This window comes from Hemitrygon akajei, chromosome 4, assembly GCF_048418815.1.
Source record: "Hemitrygon akajei chromosome 4, sHemAka1.3, whole genome shotgun sequence".
Classification (NCBI taxonomy): Eukaryota; Metazoa; Chordata; class Chondrichthyes; order Myliobatiformes; family Dasyatidae; genus Hemitrygon; species Hemitrygon akajei.
In genome coordinates, this window is record NC_133127.1 from 36,077,372 (window position 1) to 36,092,187 (window position 14,816).

Consider the following 14,816-nt stretch of genomic DNA (forward strand, 5'->3'; position numbering starts at 1 on the left):
ACCCAGGTCGCTGGTACTGTAAAGCACGGCGTCCATAGAGCGTTCATCGGTCAGGGTGTTGATATACGGTAAGCATTGGTAAGTTACGTTGCAGCTAATAGAACTTTGGTTAGACCACCCTTAGAGTATTGTGTGCAGTACAGGGCACCCTATTACAGTAAGGATGTGAAGGCTTTCGACAGGGTACAAAAGAGGCTCACCAGAACCTGGTCAGTATTACTAGTTGAGGTAGGTCAAGCTTGGATTGTTTTGTCTGGAGAGTCGGGGGCTGAGGAGGTGACTGATAAGAGTATCTAAATTATGAGAGGAATAGATGAGATAGATTGTGTGTTTTCCCAAAGCAGAAATGTCAATTACCAGCAAGCATAGTTCTAAGGTGAGAGGGTGAAAGTTTAAAGAATATTTACAAGGCAAGTTTTTTTTTACTCAAGAGAGTGATAGGCACTTGGAAAAGTGGTGGGAATGTAGACAACAGCAACAGTTACGAGGTGTTTAGCTGGACACGTGAACAAACAGGGAGAGGAGGGATATAGACCACGTGTAGGCAGGTGTGATTGGTATGGATTGGCATCATGTTCAGCACAGACACTGGGGGCTGAAGGGCCTGTTCCTGTGCGGTAGTGTTCTGTTTTGCTCTGTGTTCTTACCACTCTCCCTCACTCCTCCACAAGGACCCTCTGCTGAACAGAAACACGCAGGTCAGGAGTCCCCCTAGTTCTAACTCCTGTGTCCCAGCCCTTCCTCCCATGAATGTTCTCGGGATTGGTTCAGCTTCCACCAGCCCAACCTGAGAGTGTAGGGCATACCTTGTGCTATGAACGGGGCATTGGCGGCCTCCGACAAGACGACAGGCCGAGGGATGGGTGCTGGAGGCCGACTCTCCTTCCGAGCGTCTGAGCTGCTCTTCCGCTGTGGCAGAATGTAATCATATGGGTTGTCCACGGTGTAGCGGTCTTCCCTGGTTACCGTCCCGGTGTAGCGGTCTTCCCTGGTTACGGTCCCGGTGTAGCGGTCTTCCCTGGTTACCGTCCCGGTGTAGCAGTCTTCCTTCGTTACTGCTCTGGCGTAGCAGTCTCTTTTGGTTACTGCTGCAGTGTATCTGTCTTGCTTGGGTATCACCATGTCATATAGGCCTTCCTTGCCCAATGCCGGGATTCCAGGGACTTCCCCATCTTCTGCCATGGTATAGCAGCCTTCCTTAGGTACCACTGTGGTGCAGAGGTCTTCATCTAAAGTCAGGGTGTAGGGGTCTTCTTCGTCTGCCTCCGCAGGGTGGTGATGTTTCTTAAGTACCACTGTGGTATAGCGGTCATCATCGAATGCCATGGTGTGGCAATGTTCCTTAGGTCTCGCAGTGTCTTCCTTGGGTCTCTCTGTGGTGTTACGGACATCATCACCCAACACCAGGATGTAGGGGTCTTCCTCCTCCACTGCAGTGGTAATGCGGTCTTTTTTGGGTACCACTGTTGTGTAGTCATTGTTATCGAATTCCACAGTGTGGCAGCGTTCCTTGGGTCTTGCTGTGGTGTTACGGTCATCATCACCCAACACCAGGATGTAGGGATCTTCCTCCTCCACTGCAGTGGTAATGCGGTCTTTTTTGGGTACCACTGTTGTGTAGTCATTGTTATCGAATTCCACAGTGTGGCAGCGTTCCTTGGGTCTTGCTGTGGTGTTACGGTCATCATCACCCAACACCAGGATGTAGGGATCTTCCTCCTCCACTGCAGTAGTAATGCGGTCTTTTTTGGGTACCACTGTTGTGTAGTCATTGTTATCGAATTCCACAGTGTGGCAGCGTTCCTTGGGTCTTGCTGTGGTGTAATGGTCATCATCACCCAACACCAGGGTGTAGGGGTCTTCTTCGTCCACTGCTGTGGTGTCGTGGGCTTTCTGGGGTCCTGCTGTGGTGTACCGGTCTTCCTTGGGTATCCCTGTGGTGTACCGGTCTTCCTTGGGTATCCCTGTGGTGTATCGGTCTTCCTTGGGTATCCCTGTGGCGTACCAGTCTTCCTTGGGTATCCCTGTGGCGTACCGGTCTTGCTTGGGTATCCCTGTGGTGTATCGGTCTTCCTTGGGTATCCCTGTGACGTACCGGTCTTCCTTGGGTATCCCTGTGGTGTATTGGTCTTCCTTATCCATTGACAGGGTGTAGGGATCTTCCTTGCGGACCATCTCCTCCAACTTGGATACTCCCTCAAACTTGTTTGCTGCTGAAATAAGAAACCAAGTTCAATAAATCTGGGGATTAAGAACAAGAACACAAAGGGGGCAGGAGCAGGCCAGTTGGCCATTCGAGCCTTTCCCACTATTAATACAACTATAGCAGATCTTCCCTGGACCTCAATGACTCCCCAGTGCCAGTTCCTCATAGCACTTCTAACAATCTGACCTCCATCACCCTTCAAGGATACAATTCCAGATTCCGATTCTCTGATGCACTTCCACCTCACTTCTCTCCTCACCAAACTGCACCCTTCTCTTCACCCCTCCACCTCATACTCTTCCCCTTCACCTCACATCCCTCCCCTTGCACCCTCCCCTCCCCTCCCCTCACTTCTCTCCCCTCCCTCCCCTTTCTTAGTCCAGCCACTCTTCTCCACCCCCCTCTGCCATCTCTCTCTAGGAGGCACCTTCCACACAGGAACACCCATGCCTTCAGCCGAGACCACCGGCCCTCAGTCACCTGGCTCGTCCGGCCACAACTGCCCTTTGCACGGGTTTTAGTTGGGCTCGTGTCCCTGCCCCCACGATGGGGTGTGATCTCTCACTCCTGCCGGAGACAAGAGAGTTCTTGATGCCTTGGTTTGGAGAGCTGAGAAGGTAAGGGAGGTGTGCAGTCTGTGGGCTGGCTCTCCGTACTGTACCAACGACACTCACCCATCAGCAGGCCACTCATCTTCTCATAAATGTTCTCTTCATCCTCTTGCCCCTGGGAGGGTTCGAGCCACTTCCCATACTGGTTCTCCACCATCTGCGTTGACTCCTGTGGAGGATCATCAAAAGGTTTGTATCTGGCTCTGATGTGGAAGCTGCCTCGTCTTTAGCAGCTCAGTCCAGGCCTCGGGCCTCCCCTCCACACCAGCAGGGTGGTGAAGGGAGCTTTGAACACTGTCTTTCATAAACCCAGTGACTATAAACGTTGGGAGGTTATCCTGCAGTTGTGCAGGGCACTGGTGAGGCTGCACTTGGAGTACCGTGTTCAGCACTGGTCATCCTTCTAGGAAATACGTTATTAAACTGGACAGAATGCAGCAAAGATTTACCAGGATGGTGCCTGGACTTGAAGTACTGACTTATAGGGAGAGATTAGACAAGCTAGGATTTCATTCCTTAAAGTACAGCAAGCCGAGAGCAATCTCTTAGAGGTGTATAAAATCAAGAGGGGCATAGATAGGGTAAATACAGTTCCCGAGTTGGGGAATCAAAAACAGGAGGACACAGTTCTAAGGTGAGAGAGGAAAGATTTAATAGGCACTTAAGGAAAAATGTGGTTTTTTTTTAAACACAAAGGGTGGTGTCCATTTAGAATGAGCTGCCGAAGTGGTACAGTAACAATCTTTAAAAGAACAGTTGGATGGGTACACAGATTGGAAAAGTTTAGAAGGTTATGGGCCTGTGGTGAACTACATATACCTGTCTGGACACGCCCTCCCCTGCTGACTGCTCCTGTGGCTCCTCCCACGGACCCCGGTATAAAGGCGATTGGGGACTCTGCCCCGGTCTCGGTCTCCAGGATGCAGTGTGGTGGTCAATTGCTGCTTGTTCTTTCTTCCAGCCAATAAAAGCCGATATCTCGCCTCACGTCTCAGAGAGTTATTGATGGTGCATCAGGGCCAGATACTGGCGAATAGGACTACCCAGGAATGAGCATATTGGTCAATAAGCACCAGTTAGGCCGAGAGGCTTGTTCCCACTGTCACGGCTGCAATCCCATTGTGTTAAACTGCCTGTCACCCTTTACCCCTCATTCATCAAGTACCCCTCTCCCTCAGCGTTATTACATTCAAAAACTCTGCTTCTACCACCCTTAGAGGGAGAGTTCCAAATATACATCTGAGACAGAACATTGCATTTTGTCAAGCAGACAAAGCCTGACCTTTAAACAGTGACTCCAAGTTTGTAGTTCCCCCACATGATGGAATGCCCTCCACAGCCACTCTGTCAAAATGCATTTCACACACTTCCAAACTCTCCGTTCAGCCCAGCCCACTGACCTGGGCTGTCTCAGTCCTGCCCATACAGGTGACAGTGCAGTGAACCCTCCCGGAAGTTCTCTCAGTGCAGTAACATCCCTCCCTAAATAAGGATACTGTCACAGCACACGGTATAACATAAACAGGGGAGATTCTGCAGACGCTGGAAATCCAGAGCAACACACACGAAATGCTGGAGGAACTCAACAGGTCAGGTAGTATCTATGGAGAGGAATAAAGAGTCAATGTTGCGGGCCGAGATCATTCATCAGATTTCATCAGCATCTCCCCATAGATGTTTCCTGACCTGCTGAGTTCTTCCAGCATTGTGTGTGTGTGTGTGTTGCACAGTACACAGTACTCCAGACGTGGTCTCACCACCATCCTGTATAACCCAGGCATCCCCTCCCAACATTTATACATTTATACTCAAATCAGCCTTAGTCTATCATGTCAATGTATCCTCAACCCTCACCACCCCTCCTCCCTCTCCTGTACCTCTCCCTTCCCAACCAACACTCCCCCCCCACCCCCCCCCGCCTTGCACTCAGCCTTTCTCAACTCCTCCAGTCCCCAACCCACTCCGGCATCCTAATGGGACCAGAAGTTCAGGTGAGAGTGAGGGTAGGGGAGAGTAAGAGTGAGGGAGGCTGGGAGAGTAAGGGCATGGATAGGAGGAGGAGAATTGAGGGAGTGGATAGTGGGGGAGCAAAGTATGTGGGAAGTCAGGGTAATGGAGCGGTGGATGTAGGGGGTGTAATGCATTTAATATTTAAGTAATATTTGAGTAATATTGTAAATGTATTGTTTGATTAAGCATTCTTTGTTTACACAATTCATTAAGGATTATATGTAAAAGTATGTGAATGACATTAGTCATTATGGCACCACGACTAGATGAGTGCCTAACTAAATAAAAACAAAGTACTGTAGACACATTTGAGTTGCAGCCAGGAATGAAAATTGGCATACTGCTAAACAGAAACCTGCCTGGCCAAACAAATCATGTTACCATTATAGCGGGGCTCACTTACACCAGGCAAAACTTGCATCATAAGACCATAAGACAAAGGAGCAGAAGTCGGCCATTCGGCCCATTGAGTCTGCTCCACCATTTCATCATGAGCTGATCCAATCTCCCCTTTAGTCCCATTCCCCCGCCTTCTCACCATAACCTTTGATGCCCTGACTACTCAGATACCTATCAATCTCTGCCTTAAATACACCCAATGACTTGGCCTCCACTGCTGCCTGTGACAACAAATTCCATAGATTCACCACCCTCTGGCTGAAATTTTTTTTCGCATCTCCGTTCTGAATGGGCACCCTGCAATCCTCAAGTCATGTCCTCTCGTACTAGACTCCCCCACCATGGGAAACGACATTGCCACATCCACTCTGTCCATGCCTTTCAACATTCGAAATGTTTCTTTGAGGTCCCCCCTCATTCTTCTAAACTCCAAGGAGTACAGTCCAAGAGCAGTCGAATGTTCCTCATATGTTAACCCTCTCATTCCCGGAATCATTCTAGTAAATCGTCTCTGAATCCTCTCCAATGTCAGCACATCCTTTCTTAAATAAGGAGCCCAAAACTGCACACAGTATACCAAGGGAGGTCTTACCAGTGCCTTACAGAGCCTCAACATCACATCCCTGCTCCTATATTCTATTCCTCTAGAAGTGAATGCCAACATTGCATTCACCTTCTTCACCACCAACTCAACCTGGAGGTTAACCTTAAGGGTATCCTGCACGAGGACTCCCAAGTCCCATTGCATCTCAGAACTTTGAATTCTCTCCCTATTTAAATAATAGTCTCCCCGTTTATTTCTTCTACCAAAGTGCATGACCGTACACTTTCCGACATTGTAATTCATTTGCCACTTCTTTGCCCATTCTCCCAATCTATCCAAGTTTCTCTGCAGACTCTCTGTTTCCTCAGCACTACCGGCCCCTCCACCTATCTTTGTATCATCAGCAAACTTAGCCACAAAGCCATCTATTCCATAATCCAAATCGTTGATATACAATGTAAAAAGATGCGGCCCCAACACGGACCCCTATGGACCACCACTGGTAACTGGCAGCCAACCAGAATGGGATCCCTTTATTCCCACTCTCTGTTTCCTGCCAATCAACCAAAGCTCTATCCACGTTGCATCAAATGCAACAAAGTAGGACACGTACGAAGAATATGTCAGGTAGACAAAAATAAATGGACTGCACAGAGAAAAGAAAAAGATAAAAAGTCAAGTTGCAGTTTCAAAAAGAGCACTGATCTGCTTGTTGCTGAGGAAAAATATCTGATAATGATGAGAGTGACGCACGACTGGGTAGCCTTGAGATTATGAAAACTCATAAAACATGAAAACTAACAAGAGACAAGCAATGTGATTTACACCAGAAGTGAGCATTAAATTAATTAAAATGGAATTGGACACTGACTCGGCTGTTTCAGTCATCCCATAAAATGTGGTTGAGAGGCATTTCAAAGATACTAAACTGAAGCCTGCAGATATTCAACTAAGAACTTATAATGGAGAAAAGATAACTCCTGTGGAACCGACATTCGTAACAGTGAAGTACAACAACTAACAAGACACTTTGGGCTTGTTTGTGGTAAAAACAGGAGGGCCAACATTGTGGGGCCTTGATTGGCTGAGGCAACAATAATTTGATTGGAGAGCCATCCACCATTTGCATGCCCCATCCCCAGCAAAGGAGCTAACTGAAAGTGAATTAAGAAAGGTACTGGATGATGCCACAACAGTGTTCAAGGATATTCTTGGAAAACTCAAACACATCAAGGGTAAAATAGTGTTAAATGTAAATGCTGAATCCAAGTTTTACAAAGCCCATGTGGAACCTTTACGATCCATGATAAAGTAGCCAGTGAGTTAGATCGCATGGAGGCTGAAGAAGTTCTTTCCAAGTTTGAGTGGACCCCATGAGCAATACCAGTTACTGGGGTGGGGGGGGGGGTCCTAGTAGCCAAGAGGGATGGGTATGTCAGAAACTGTGGAGATTTTACTGTCCCAGTACTAATAGTCAATCAATTCCCTCTGACCAGGTTAGAGGAGGTCTTTGCAAACCTTCCTGGAGGAAAGCACTTCAGCAAAGTAGATGTAGCTGAGTCCTACCTACAGATGGAGATGAGTCCTACCTACAGATGGAGATGAGTCCTACCTACAGATGGAGATGAGTCCTATCTACAGATGTAGCTGAGTCCTACCTACAGATGGAGATGAGTCCTACCTACAGATGGAGATGAGTCCTACCTACAGATGGAGATGAGTCCTATCTACAGATGTAGCTGAGTCCTACCTACAGATGGAGATGAGTCCTACCTACAGATGTAGCTGAGTCCTACCTACAGATGGAGATGAGTCCTACCTACAGATGGAGATGGAAGAAGAGTTCATAGTATTTCTCACCATGAATATGTACAAAGGGCTTTATCGCTATAATTGTTATCTTTGGAGTAGTGTCTGCACCTGCAGGCTGGCAGAAGCTATGGAACGGGTGTTGTAAGGTTACCCAGGCGCTCAGAGTTACCTGGATGACAGTGTTGTTACCAGTAGGAATGACTAGGAACATCTCCCAAATCTCAAGGCAATGTTTAAAAAGATTAGATAATTATGGGCACAGAGCACGATGTTTCAGGTGTGAATTCTTTAAACCAAGCATCATTCACTATGGTCACGCTACTGACACATAAGTGTGCTGAGAATACTGAAGCAGTGGTGGATGCTCCAAGGCCAAAGAACGTGTCACAGTTATGGTCAATTTTAGGAGTTGTCAATTACAGTAACAGGTCCCTGCCAAACCTGGCTGCCGTGCTCCAGACTTTGTCTCATTACTACAGATCGGGAAGAACTGGAACTAAACAAAGCAGTGTGAGGTGAATGGTGATGTCGGCCACTGCATTCACACATCATGATCCACGTTGTCCAGTGAAGCCTGCCTGTGATCCCTCGCCTTATGGGACAGGTGCAGTCATGTCACATGTTATAAGTGATGGAAGTGAACTTTACATCACATTCTCTTACAAAGATTACGCTCTGATTGACAGGTGAGTCTGGTCTGGGGCTGAAAACATTTCAACCAGTCCTTGCATGGAAGAGAATTTACCCTCGTTACTGATCATCAGCCACCAGTGTCCATCTTCAATCTACAGAAGGGTGTTCCACTGACAGCAACAGCACCAATACAGAGATGGACTCTGTTTCTTGGAGGACACAATTACAAGAGCGGATTCAAGAGGATGACTAATCATGGAAATGTTGATGGGTTGTCCCGTTTACCCTTGGAACAAGAAATACAGGAAAAGTTTATAATAGAGGATACTGACACAAATCAAAAGTGTCTCTGTTACTGCAGAGATGATCCAAAGAGAAACTAGAGACTACATGGCCACACAAATTGGGTGGAATGTACGGCAAAAACTAAAGTTCTTCCATTTTTACCAGCATTGACATTTGTTGTCTTATCCAAGCTGAGAGCCAAAGAGTTGGAGGAGCTACAAGCTGGTCATCTCAGCACGGTCAAAATGAAAGCATTGGCTCGAAGGATTGTCTGGTGATCAGCAGAGCAAGTTGCTTGCCAGGCACCGTTTGAGATGCCAGCACGTCCAGGAGAAGCCAAGAGCAGCACCTCTCTATCGCTGAGAATGGACTGCACTGCCTTGGCAGAGGAATCATGTGGATTTTGCCAGAGCATTCATGGGCACAAATTTCTTGGTAGTAGTGGATGCAACTACAGTACAAAGAGGCCAGAAATGATCCCAACAGCCTGGCACATTGTTAATGTGTTGAGAGGCCTCTTCTCAAGGACTGGTGTTCCAGAACACTTAGTCAGCGACAATGGACCGCAGTTTATTGTGGAACAGTTTCACTCTTTCCGGAAAATGAACAGAATAAGACGTGTTATATCTGCACTGTACCACCCAGTTACAAACGGCTTGATGGAAAGGTTTGTTCAGAGTCTAAAGAATACAATGTCAGCAGAACGCACTACACTGACACTAAATCAGAAACTTGCCAATTTCCTCCTTGTATATCGCAATGCAGCACACTCCACAAGCAACAACTCACCAGCTGTGCTGTTCCTGGGTCATCCCTTGCGCTCACACTTGGATCTCCTCAACCCCACTCTCAGAACGAACAGCTGAGACAAATTGAGGGTTCCTCAAACAAGGAGGCTTGATGTTTCACTCTTGGACAAACAGTCCTGGTGGCGGACTGCAGAGGTGATCAAAAGTGGGTACTTGGAACGATTAAGGACAGAACTGGACCCCTCTCCTGCACAGTGGAGATAGTGTCTGGTGTCATTTGGAGGCAACACATCGATCAATTGAGGAGACTAGAGTCAATTGTTAGAAAAGAAAGGTGCCCAGAGATGTTAGATCCACTTCCTGCAGTCCCAGAGTCAATTCCTACAATCACCACGGAGGAAGCCCCAGAACCTGAGACTGTTTCACAGCCACAAGTCTCACCTGCCAAGCAAAGAGATCCCGCTTGTCAGGAAAGACCTTATCCCACAAGAATAAGAAATCCTCCACAGCAATGAAATCTTTAGGCCTGAAGGGGGCAATTTAAAGTTTACTGTGCTAAGGATGTCTATGTAGTAGTTGTATTATACATGTAACATCCGCCATATAGACATCAACTGCATGGTAAATTTGTATGTGCATGTATGTATTTATAATTTTTATATTTTTTCACCCTTTATGGGTGGTGTGTACAGTACATGTATTTTTCTCTCAAACTAGGGTCCTCTACCAGACGTCTGGGAGCTTGAGGATTCGGTGCAGTATCCTTGCTGCTCCTAGTAGTGCGTTCTTCTGCACCGAGATCTCAGATGTTGTTCCAGGGATTTGTTGGAGCCACTCTCCCAGTCCAGGTGTGAGAGCTCCAAGTGCTCCTGTCACCACCGGGATTACTCTGGCTTTAACCCTCCACATCCTTTCTATCTGCTCTTTCAAGCCCTGGTATTTCTCCAGCTTCTCATATTCTTTCTTCCTGACGTTACTGTCATTCGGGATTGCCACATCTATTACTATCGCTTTCTTCTCTTCCTTGTCCAATACTTTCTCTGGCTGGTTGGCCAGTACCTGCTCATCAGTCTGTATTTGGAAGTCCCAAAGTATCTTAACCGTCATTCTCTGCTACCTTCTCAAGTGTTTCCCATTTGGACATGGGAGTGTCCAATCCATACTCAGCACTGATGTTCCTGTACACAATTCCTGCAACTCGGTTGTGCCGTTCGGTGTATGTTGTCCCTGCCTGCATCTTGCACCCCGCTACCATGTGCTGGATGGTTTCAGTGGATTCCCTGCACAGTCTGTATTTTGGGTCTTGTCTGGGGTGAGAGGGCCCAGCTTCTATTGCTCTTGTGCTCAGCACCTGTTCCTGTGCAGCCATGAGCAGTGACTCTGTGCTGTCCCTCAGCCCTGCCACTTCCACCCATGGGTAGGACTTTCTGATGTCAGCCACCTCTGATACCTGGCGATGGTACATCCCGAGCAGTGGCTTGTCCTGACATGGCCTCTGGTCCTCTGGCTCTGCTTCACCCATGTCCACTTCCATGTCCCCTGCCTGTTGTCCGAGGTTTTCTCCTGGCAGGTCGTTCCTAGGGGCCACCTTCCTGACATACTCATGGATATTTCACTTTTCTTCCAGGACTGTGGCCTTGACAAGTCCCTGTCCTTCTTTATTCCGGCAGGCGTACAGTTGCTCAATGTTGGACTTTGGATTGAATCCTCCATGTATGGTTAGTAGTTTCCAGGTATCAATGTCAGCGGCTTCCAGTTCGTTCCTTAGCCAGCACACTATTGCGGCTGGGTATCTGATGACTGGTAGCATGAATGTGTTGATGGCTGTGATCTTGTTCTTCCTGTTCAGCTGGCTTTTTAGGACTTGTCTCACTCTTTGGAGGATCTTGGATGTCACAGCCTTCCTTGTGTCCCCATCGTGGCTTCCACGCACCCACAGAATCCTCAGGTATTTGTAGCTTCCTGTACATCTGGTATGTGGCCTTCAGGTGACTCGGCTCCTTCAGTCTGGATGAGTTTGCCTCTTTTCACTACCATTCGGCTGTACTTTTCCAGTCCAAATGACATCCCGATGTCTCCGCTGTACACCCTTGTCAGGTGGACTACCGAGTCAATGTCTCTCTCACTTCTGGCAGACAGCTTGATGTCGTCCATTACAGGAGGTGGCTGATGGTCTCTCCACTCCTGAACCTGGACACATGTCCACTCTCTGAGATGATCTGGCTGAGGGGGGTCAGGCCTTTGCAGAACAGCAATGGGGACAGTGCATCACATTCACATTCCACATTGGATGGTCCCTTGTATATCACAATATCACATTGGCTTTGAGTTAACTTCTAGCAATGTCCTCCAACAGCCCATTGAGTTCTTGATGAAGGTCCTTAGTGTCTTGTTGACCGTGTACAGAGACAGGCATTCCAGGATCCATGTGTGGGGCATTGAGTCGTATGTTTTCTGGTCATTGATCCAGGCCGTGTTTAGATCAGTTTGCCTGGTCTTGGAGTCACATGACTGCTTTGTCCATCAGTAGTTGGTGCTTGGAGTCTCTGGTTCCATCACCAATCCCCCTCTGAGCAGGTCAGCAATTTACACACATGTTCCTTCAGCCTGGTGGCTCTCCAGTATACACATTACTGGAGAGCAAGATATTATATATTTGAGCTGAGATGCATTCTATATTGAATTGGAGTTTATAACTAAGCAGGGAGTAGAGTAGTGTATTAATATTTCTGTAATATTGTAAATATATTGTTTAATTAAGCATTCTTTTTGTTTACATTGTTCATTATGGGTGATATGTAAAAGTACATGAATGGCATATGTTATTATGCCACCACATCACATGTGAGTGCCTCACTAAAGTCAAACGGAGTAATCCCTTGTCCATTCATTCCCCCCATCCCTCCCCACTGACCTCCCTCCGGGCACTCATCCCTGCAAATGGAAGAAGTGCTACACCTGCCCCCACACTTCTTCCCTCACCACCATCCTAGGCCCCAGACAGTCCTTTCAGGTGAGGCACCACTTCACCTGCGAGTCAACTGGGGTGATATACTGTATTCAGTGCTCCTGATGTGGCCATTTATACATTGGGGAGACCCGCCGCAGACTGGGAGACCGTTTCACCGAACACTGGCGCTCAGTCCTCCAGCAGTGGCGGGATCTCCGTTGCCACACACTTCAATTCCACAGACCATTCCCACTCCGACATGTCTGTCCATGGCCTCCTCTACCGTCAAGATGAGGCCACACGCAGGTCGATGGAGCAATACCTTATCTCCCGCCTAGGTAGCCTCCTACCTGCCGTAATGAATATCCAACTCACAGACCTCCGTTGATACCCCTGCCCCCCACCCTTACCCCCATCCCTATCTACAATTTTAGTCTGGTTCTCTTTCCCTCTCTTTTCCCCCCTCACTATAATCTCCCCCAGCCCTACCTTTCTTTCTCTTTTATTTCCCATAATTCTCCACCTTCCCCCTAGCCCATTTACCTACAGCCTATCACTTCCCAGCTCTCTACTTTATCCCTCCCCCCACTTCTTATCCCCTCTCCACCATTCCATGTTACTTCACTCCTGATGAAGGGTTTCGGCCCGAAACGTCGTCACTACCTCCTCCCATAGATGCTGTCTGGCCTGCTGAGTTCTGCCAGCATTTTGTGTTTTTAATCAAATGGAGTATACCTGTTTTTCCAGGATCCCATGGTTTTCTTTCAATTAATTTATGGAGTTGCAAAGTGACAAGGTAATTTTAAAAAGAACTCGAGATGACTACTTACCTGCTGAAATGCCACAAGACTTTCCAGGTAAAAACAAAGCACAGAACATTTTTTTTTCTTTGGGGGGGTGAGATATTCGAGTTAAAAAAGGGGGGCAGGAAACAGAAGAAAATCATGGGTTCATAAACAGTAAGTACCAGGTAATAATGTGAGGAGTGGGGGTTGTGGAGTGGAGGACATGGGGAGTGGTGGACATGGGGGTGAGGGTTGTGGAGTGGCTGATGTGGGGAGTGGGGATTGTGGAGTGGTGGACATGGGGAGTGGTGGACATGGGGGTGGGGGTTGTGGAGTGGCTGATGTGGGGAGTGGGGGACGTAGGGTGTGGGGCTGGAGAGTGGCTGATGTGGGAAGTAGGGTTTGTGGAGTGGTGGACATGGGGGTGGGGGTTGTGGAGTGGCTGATGTGGGGAGTGGGGGACGTAGGGTGTGGGGGCTGGAGAGTGGCTGATGTGGGGAGTAGGGATTGTGGAGTGGCGAATGTGGAGAGTGCGTATTGGGGAGTGGCGGACGTGGGGAGTGGGATTTGGGGAATGGTGGATGTGAGGTGCAGGGGCTGAAGAGTGAGGGCTAGGGAGCGGCAGACATGGGGAGTGGGGACTGGGGAGTGGCAGACGTGGGGAGTGGGGAATGGGGAGTGGGGACGGGAGTGGCAGACGTGGGGAGTGGGGGCTAGGGAGTGGCGGACGTGGGGAGTGAGGATTGGGGAGTGGCAGACATGGGGAGTGGGGATTGGGGAGTGGCGGACGTGGGGATTGGGGAGTGGCGGACGTGGGGATCGGGGAGTGGCGGACGTGGGGAGTGGGGATTGGGGAATGGGGATTGGGGAGTGGCGGACTTGGGGAGTGGTAGATATGTGGTAGAGTGGTGTAGGGGCTAGTGAGTGGGGGCTGGCAAATGGCAGATGTGGGGATTGGGGAGTAGCAGATGTTGAGAGATGAAGTGGGAATACTTAGAGGGGAGATGAGTGGGGGCTTTGGGGAGTGGAGGGTGGCTTGGGAGAGTAGAGTGTGTGGATAGAGGGAGTGGTAGATGTGGCTAGGAGGAGGGAATGGGATAAGGTGCTGGGGTGCAATGTGTTGGGGGAGTGGGAGTACTGAGAGGGAAAGAGGACTGGGGTGAGGGGGGTGGGAGGTGTGGGGTTGTGGGAGTGGGGGGAATTGGGTCAGACTGGAGAGGCTGAGTGGCCTTTTGCCTGTGGGTGGGGATTTTGGTTGTCCTGGGTTCAGACCTTACTTTGGACAATAAGAAATTCACAGACATCCTTATTGGTCACTGGCCGTCAGCAGCTCAACCCATCGTATCCGTGGCTACCGTTGCCTGGGAACTCAGCTGCTGACTGGCTCTGGGGGTGACAGGGTCCTTGCACCCTCCCTCAAGAGGGAGCAGTTGGACTACCAGCTCAGTACACACACACACAAGCAGAAACATACTGCACACGCAGACACACTCCAACAGACATACACAAACCCACAGACGCAGTCACAAAGGATCACCCACAAGCACACAGACCAGGCAGGCTGACAGATGTACTCAGACAGACAGACAGAGTACATAAACAAACCCACAGACACAAAGAATCACCCACATAAACAGACACGCATACTGCACACAAGCACACTCAAACGGACATTTACGCCCACGAGCATGCACTAACACACACCAGGCCCACAGAGGAAGTCCGCCAATAGCAATGTTTAAATGTGTTCATGTGACAACTCCCAAAGCGGTAATCTCACTGACATGCAAATACTGCAACAGAAATAGAACAGGTCCAAACACAGCTAACAG

At 48.7% G+C, this 14,816-nt stretch overlaps 1 protein-coding gene across 3 annotated transcripts in view; it reads right to left on the reverse strand.

Annotated features, from left to right (window-relative positions):
• Window positions 1-14,816, reverse strand: part of LOC140726233 (uncharacterized) — an 87,214-nt gene that overhangs the window by 6,215 nt on the left and 66,183 nt on the right. For 2 of the 3 annotated variants that reach the window (XM_073042330.1, XM_073042328.1), the window contains exons 8-9: window positions 2,881-2,986; window positions 807-2,213 (exon numbers count right to left, since the gene is read on the reverse strand). In XM_073042330.1, the coding sequence (XP_072898431.1) occupies window positions 807-2,213; window positions 2,881-2,986 (1,513 nt within the window). The remainder of the gene's footprint in view (window positions 1-806; window positions 2,214-2,880; window positions 2,987-14,816) is intronic. The other variant, XM_073042329.1, reaches the window with a different exon arrangement.